Here is an 8,267-nt window from a genome sequence, read left to right on the forward strand (position 1 = left end):
CCTCTATCGGTGTTCTTCAAGGTGGTCCTTCTTGTTCTGGATGCTATGCGCTACATTCAAGACGGCAAACGTCTGAATTCGCCAACACTCAGTAGCGAGATGATCTGCAACAATCACGTGTACTATAGAGCCCAGCTATGGCGCGTTGCGTACGTGGCAGCCCTCGCAACTCCCACCAAGGACGACCAACTGCACAATATCTTCGAGGCCACGCGAAAGATGATTTCTAACTATGCCCTCTACAGGAAGCTGATGGCGGCCGGAAACGACACGGAACACTTCCTGGCCGTGATGAAAAACTTCTCCCTCATGCTGCCTGGAGATTTGATATTCCGTGAGCCGGCCGTGCCGCTGATGTCTAAACAGGGTTTCGTCCGGAACTTGTTCTTGGCACTGAACTACGAGTTTGACTCTGAAATGCAGAAAGCACGCAGAGGCATGCCCCCGCTGCGAGACGATGCCAAGGTCGAAATGAAGCAGCGCATGTTTTTTATAAACGAAACGACTCTGTACGTGTCATCACTTGGATATGGTTGGCTGAGTTCTGGAACTACAGACCCAATGCTTACTGATGCAACAGTGTTCGTGCCTAGCCTGGCTGTCCTGCTGTCGGAAAACATTTTCAACAGGAATGTCTGGTCTGAAAGGACGAAGATGGCACTGAATTATTACAGGTAAGGCGCGATGTAAAGAAATTTGCCTTCCGCGTCTGGATTTTCCGCTAGCTGCTGCTTTTTTCTGTCAGATGGAATGTAAAGCATAGGTCCATCCTAAGATGATGCACAATCAATAATAACTGGGGATTATATCGTATCGGAGGCGATAAATTCATCAGCCCCTATCTGCACAAGCTGCTTTTGAACTATTGTTTATGAAGCAATGGCTCAACAAGGGAAAATATCATTATTGTAGTTCTTGCATCTTTGAAGCATGTTTAGCCACACGCGATTGTAGTATACGGTAATCTATTGCTGGGAAGGCAATCGAGTACCCTGTTTCATGAGCTGTCGACTAAAAGACGTTTTTCTGAGCCTGTTCTGTTAATTTTGAGTAATTTCGCAGCGCAGTCTCCAGGAGATTGTTTATTGGCCTAAAGAGTTGCTCCTATAGCGACAAATAATCGATGTTCGTATTCCATGCCAGGAAGCTACAAAAAGCGAGTGCATAAATAAACTTGTTAGACAACGTATTGATTCTATCCCACACAGCCTAAAGGTCGCTCGCTACGGTTGGGCTGCATGTCACAAGAGTTGTACTGTCTTGTGTGTGGGCATCTCAAGCTTAGTGCCCCAAAACATAAATACAAAGCATGGTGTTCAAGCCACCAAAATGTGCCTTATATCTGTTTGATAGTAATTATCACGCACATTAGGTTTTTCACACGCTCCATTGCAACAAGCGTAATTGAATTTGTGGATACCCTGACGGAAAGCGATCGTTTTCTATGCCTTTATTGGTATTTGGTTTTCTTTTGCAACCTCTTGAAAGAGTTCAAATGTATGAAGTATATGTGCTATATGTAGTGTTGGCTGACCGTGGTGAGTCATTGGTTGACAGATTGATTAGAAAGTATGATTAGTGATTGAAACGGGCGTGGCGTAGAGAAGTAACCACTTGCGTGTATTCTTGAATATGAACATTTGTAATAACCTGCCTCTTCATGGTGGCCGAGTGGATGTGGTGCTCAAAATCGGCGACCAATGATCTGGGATCTCGCGGCGGCCGCGTTTCAAGGAGGCGAAAAGAAAGGCGCCCGTGGGATGCGTGTTCGCAGCTCACATTAAAAATACCAAAGCGGTCAAAGTTTCTGAAGTTCCCGTCTAACCTGAGTCGCCGTGGGAATTTAAACACCGTGGACAATATCAAACCAACGTGGAATGACTTGCAGTGGATACTAGTCCGACAACATAGTCTACCACTTTTCTACATGCGGGGGCATTTTTTGATTTGGTTTGGATTGGTTTGTGGGGTTTAACAACCCAAAGCGACTCAGGCTATGAGAGACGCCGTAGCGAAGGACTCCGGAAATTTCGCCCACCTGGGGTCCTTTACCGTGCACTGATGTCGCAAGCACATGGGCACCTTCCTTTTCGCCTGCATCGAAAAGCGGCCGCCGAGGCCGGGATTCAATCCCGCATCCTTGGGAATAGTAGTCGATCGTCGTAACCATTGCGCCACCCCGGCGGGGTGGCGCAATGGTGGCGCATTGGCGTCGGGCACCACCATAGCGTCTTTTCGCTATGGTGGTGCCCGACGATCAGGAAGAGTTCGTAGGACAAATGCCTGCAAGGCGGATAATAACGCTTGGTATAACGTTACTATATGGTTCAAGCTAAGTCTGGAAGCCATATTGCGAACGCTAGAGGGGGAAGTGGCACCTTAAGTGTGCAGAGTAAGCGAGCGGCGCTATGTCAGCAGGTGCCGAGATTTGTAAATATGGGCTGGGCTTGAGTTGTTCCATAAAGCCAAAGAAAGATAATTAAACATCAGTGTCGTTTAATAACCAGCAAAGAAGCAGATGTGAATAATGCAGAACCAGAGAGGAACAAGTGAAGAAATGAGTGCGCACGCTATCTCGTGTACTTTCGAATATTTGTATGGTCGAATAAACAGCAATGTGGCTATGTTCAATGCAGAACGGAATTCGATGACGTTATATACCAAGGAAAAGAAAGATATTTGGATATAAAAGGCTCTGGTGAGAGCAGGAATATCACGGCCTGGTGCTCTTCAGGCGTCAAAGCATAAGTCGGAGAGTTTCAATTGAGGGAAATTCAGTTGATGTGTCAGTTAACCGTACCACTCGGGTATATAAGTACTGTCAATGCCACGCATCGACTGGAGTTGCCAGCGGCAGTGTGCGACGACCCCCTGACGGGCCAATGAATCTATAGCTGCCGGCGCTGCCCCGAGTGACGCGTTTCATGAGTCTACAGGCACCCCTCGCGAGCGTCTGAGTTTGAAATGCGCCTTAAATAGCTTAACTCGTTTACGCCATAGCGCAAAGGGGATATGCGTATATTATTTTCTGAAGTTTGATTTGGTTTGTGGGGTTTAACGTAACAAAGCGACTCAGGCTATGAGAGACGCCGTAGTGGAGGGCTCCGGAAATTCAGTTCAGTTCAGTTCAGTTTATTACCTTAAGGACCCCCGTGGGGGTATTACATAAGGGGGTATTACAAATTTCGACCACCAGTGGTTCCTTAACGAGCACTGACATCGTACAGCAAACAGGCGCCTTGGTTTTCGCCGCTAGCAATAAGCGGCCGCTGAGGCCGGGATTTGATCCCGCGTCCTTGGGAAGAATAGTCGAGCGCCGTAACCACTGCGCCACCCCGGCGGGGCCTTTTTTTTAATGATGATATGACAGTCATCTGCCATCCGCAAAATTTTAATAGAATATTCCACGCATCTGTAAATTAAAAAAAATATTTCTTAAATCTTTATCGATCAGTTGCTCTGATGCCATCCATTGCTTTTCTTCTGGTATTCGTCAAAACTGCCATAATTCATATAAAAGTTGTCTTGAGACGAAAAAGAACTTAAATATATTAAATTATTGGTGTCATCACTGAAAAGCTTAGATTCAGCACTGAGCGCTATTTAGTGAAGTAATTTTCAGATTTCAAGTCTGATTTCACGTTCGTGTACTGCAACAACAATCCGCAATAATGTACTACGAGTCCATTTTGAAAAAGTGCACCATACATAGCCATGACGCCGACATGCTAACAGTACGTGCCAGCTACTTACACATCACGTCCGATGCAGGAAGTGCCTGACTACCACGTCTGGCCCAACGGTCTATGACTTCCAGGTTCCAGTAGTGGATGCGTACAAGCATGGAATGCGAGTCGCCGCTCTTGTAGGGGCTGCAGGCACCGGCACTGCTGAGACCAACACACCAGCGTCTGCGAGGCCCAGCTGGTACACAGTGCAGGACGCCTGGAGCCTCTTCCGGATGTCTGAAGCGCAATTTTTCTACGCTCGCGTCGCCTACTACCACTGCGACTCTTTTCACGATGTATTATTGAATGAGATCTTCAAGGACAATGCTGATTTTTCTATAGCATTCCAGTGCCCGCGCACCAATGACAAGGAGAAAAAGGACTGCACGAACTTTATTGCTCAAAATAGTGATTTAAACATTGTGTAAATGGGCCGCTGTGAAGGTGCTCCACTCATTTTTTAGTTCTATCATTTTTAATAACGCCTTTTACGTTGTTTTGTAAATGTTCTGGGCATGCTTCTCCAACGCGTTACTTTCTAGGAGGGGAGCTTGGACAATCAGATACCTAGAAACATAAATTATTGTATTCGCCGATGATTCCCGAATATTAGTTTTCACAACATATAGCAAGAGTTTACTTTTGAATTGTTTGTCCCTCTTTTCTAACAAAAGTATTAACGTTAGATTTTGTGTCAAAAGGTTTATTTTATTGTAAGAAATCTAACTCTGGTTTAGACTGTAAGGTTGAACAAGGCTGCGGTTACAAAACATGAGCTGAAACGACGGAACTTACATTGTGTGATTTATAGAGCAGCTTATACAGCATCGATGCTTCAGCGAACATATTTGGTATGACGCTAGCACTACATACATTTCTTGCCTTCAAGATACCTCCTTGAGATTGATGCTTAGTCTGCGTCGTGCTAAGGTGTCGCTCGTCTTTTAACGCTAATAACGTTGCCTAATACCCGGCCTATTAAAGCCAACCTTCGGCCTTCGTTGAAGTCTCAAGTCATGCTGATGTTCCTGCTGCTTCTGGAACTGCACTTCCACTTCATAGTGTCTGTTAAGACTGCCTAGAAGTGCCTCCTTACTATGGAGCATTTGGTTCTGAAGTAAAATTGGCCAGGTAGCGAGTCGTTTGTTATTGTGAATCATGAAAGAAGAAAATGGTGAGATAACTTCACTGGGATAATTTGTCTACCTTTCTGCGTAGTGTCTGCTGCGCAATACAAGTGTGACTAAAACTCCACGACCTAATGCTGTACCTGCACGTCTGCTATTAGGATGTTTCCTTTGCACGACGCCCGACTGTATAATGTCGCTCTGCCGGCTGACAGCTGCTGATTACGGCTTTCAGTATAGCGAGGCCGCAAATAATTTTATGAGCAGCAATTCCTGCTGTGCCGGAATTCGCACATGGTCAGGGGCCAAGCGCTGGGCCATTTCCCTTCTTTAAAGTACAAGAATATATTTATATCATTTTGTTTATTAGCCAATTGCTCTCCTATTACAGGAATGAAACATACTAAAGTCGTGACAGTGCTTCTCTGTGCTGTGCCTGCATTACCGATGCCAAAAAATTGGACCAAGTGAGCTTTATGTCTTTAAAGCGATAGGAAAGGGACGCGTTTCCTTAAACAGAAACTGTTTTGTTCAACCTTCGCCTTCAGAGTTGATGCGATACCACCTTTAATATTGTTGGTTGGTTGGTTTGTGGGGTTTAACGTCCCAAAGCAACTCAGGCTATGAGAGACGCCGCAGTGGAGGACTCCGGAAATTTCGACCACCTGGGGTTCTTTAACGTGCACTGACTTCGCACAGCACACGGACGCCTTGCTTTTCGCCTCCATCGAAAAGCTGCCGCCGAGGCCGGGATTCGATCCCGCGTCCTTGGGAACAGTAGTCGAGCGCCGTAACCACTGCGCCACCCCGGTGGGGTACCTTTAATATTGTCTCTGTCTTCAGAGAACTCGGAAAAGAAAGTTTTGCTACACTAGGTAGGGTCGCGATTCGAGTTCTTAACTTCACTTTAAAATGAATTCGATAAGTACAGCGCCTTCCCTTTCTTATAAGCCAAGTTAAAATATAAACAAAGGCTGAGCTACGCAAGGCAGAGCCCAGCTTCGCGTGAATGATAACTTGCCCTTCAAGTGACCTTGACAGATACGGCGCCTTTCCTTTCTCATCACCTAGTTACAAAAGCGAAACCCCACTACGCTGGGTAGAGTCGGCCCTAATAAAATTGGTGGTGGCTTAGCTTGGCTATGCCAGGATATACGTACCGAGAGGTATGTTTATGAGGCTCCGCTTATTGTGATTATTGCATCTTTATTAATGAAGACTGTGATGAACGGACGCCGAGTCGAGCTGCACGGAATCAAGTGTTTAATGGAGGAATGCCGCTGAAATAGCTATGGCGAATGCCATCTGGAGATAACAAACACAGCCACAATACCCTGGCGTATGCTCTCTTGAAATACATCGATGACACAGAGCGCGCGCGCGCGCACACAAACACACACACACACACACACACACACACACACACACACACACACACACACACACACACACACACACACACACACACACACACACACACACACACACACACACACACACACACACACACACACACACACACACACACACACACACACACACACACACACACACACACACACACACACACACACACACACACACACACACACACACACACACACACACACACACACACACACACACACACACACACACACACACACACACACACACACACACACACACACACACACACACACACACACACACACACACACACACACACACACACACACACTTCCCTCTTAGTCATCAATGCCGTACCTCAGCTGTCTGCACCCCAGTTTCGTGCCATACTGTTATCCAACAAACAATACAGCTTTTCCGCCACCTCTGTCCTGTCCTTCAAAACACAATTATAGAAATTGATCATACCTACCAAAGCTTGCAGTTCCATTTTGTTCTTGGGAGCCGGAGCCTGGTGGATGGCGTCGACCTTGACCTTCGATGGGTAGATGCCTTTAGAGTCAATCCGAGGCTCCGACAATTCAGGGCTCTTTTTGAAAAACTCGCACATCCCTGATTGAACTCTGAACCCCGTTTTGGACAGGCGGCGGAAGACTTCGACCAATATTCTTTCATGTTCTTCAATAGACTCGCTGGCGATCAAGATGTCATGTAGATATGAAGCGACTTGCCGCATTCCGGCCAACACCGTGTTCATGGTTCTTTGAAAAACCCCTGGGGCCATGCAGACGCCGAACGGCAACCGACAGACTTTGTACAGTTCCCGTACGGTGGTAATTGTGATTGATTAAAACTTTAATTTCCACCGATTTAGGAGGCACCCTACTCCCCGCTCGTGGCACGTAGGCCTGAGGAACGGGGACTGGAACCTACGCGACTAAGGACTGGCGAATATACATTGGTTATTGCGGCCTCAGCCGCCAGAGGGACGGATTTTGCTGGTCAGCGGGGATGTCGCTTCGCAGCAGGGTTACCCAGGCTTTTCTACATTTAATGTTGTCCCTAGCGCCAGGAGATTTAGGACATTCCTAAAGTATATGGTCGAGGGTCTCTCTTGCTTCGCACGCTTTACATTTATCATTTTTTGTCTCATCTATCTGGGTGTGAAACAACCAGAGACAAGGTTTGGGAAATTTCCGGCTTGTAATCGCCGCCAGGCTATGATCTCTCTATTATTTAAGCTAGGATCCGATGGCGGCGTCAGACGCCTTCCTAATCTATAATTTTCGATTATTTCTTTATAGGTTTGCAAACGTTCGTTCATCGCCTGGCAGTCGGGCGGCTCCGCGTTTGCCCGGAAGTAGAGAGCTCGGGCTAAATCATGGGCCACCTCGTTGCCGGGGACGGACGTGTGTACTGGGACCCAAATTAGGGTGATTTTGCGATCAATTTTAGCTGGAGCTGTTAGAATTCGGGCAGCTTCTTGTGAGACCCTGCCTTTTCCGATATTCCAGAGAGCAGTTTTACTGTCGCTAAGAACCAATCTAGCCTTCGTTCCGACGCAAGCGAGCGCTATTGCGACCCCTTCAGCCGTGGTGGCGGGACGACTGGTGCGCCGCTACCATCGACTACCGCGGCGACCGCCGCCCCTGATCGGTCGCTTGCAGCGTCTACGTAGGCAAACCAGTGCTTCTCCTCTTTTCTTCCGTCTCTCCTTGTGGTATTCTGGGTACATGTTGGGGGGGGGGGGGGGGGAGAGGACGGACAATGATGTTCTCGCGACATTGTGGCGGTAGGGCAATCTTGTTGGCTGTGCTCCTATCTATTTTTCGACCCACCCATTCCAAAGTGGTTCGACCTGTTCTCGACCTATTTAATATCAAATGTTGGGCGATTCTCACTGCTTCAGCAAGTTCCGTCCAGCTATTATGCGCTCCCATTTCTATCAGGCATTCCGTAGTAGAGGGGATAGGTAGACCCAGCGCCCTCTTGACGCAACGCCTGATGAGTGCGTCTATCGTAT

The 8,267-nt window shown here is 47.2% G+C and overlaps 1 protein-coding gene across 1 annotated transcript; it reads left to right on the top strand.

Annotated features, from left to right (window-relative positions):
- The first annotated feature begins 349 nt into the window (after positions 1 to 349).
- LOC146174323 (uncharacterized) lies at positions 350 to 4,975 on the top strand. Its single transcript, XM_084584296.1, has 2 exons — positions 350 to 674; positions 3,772 to 4,975. Exons 1-2 carry the CDS (start codon positions 355 to 357, stop codon positions 4,154 to 4,156), a joined length of 705 nt encoding a protein of 234 aa, XP_084440422.1. The 5' UTR covers positions 350 to 354; the 3' UTR covers positions 4,157 to 4,975.
- The last annotated feature ends 3,292 nt before the right edge of the window (positions 4,976 to 8,267 follow it).

Source organism: Amblyomma maculatum, chromosome 11 (assembly GCF_055883805.1).
Source record: "Amblyomma maculatum isolate TAMU_Amacu chromosome 11, ASM5588380v1, whole genome shotgun sequence".
Classification (NCBI taxonomy): Eukaryota; Metazoa; Arthropoda; class Arachnida; order Ixodida; family Ixodidae; genus Amblyomma; species Amblyomma maculatum.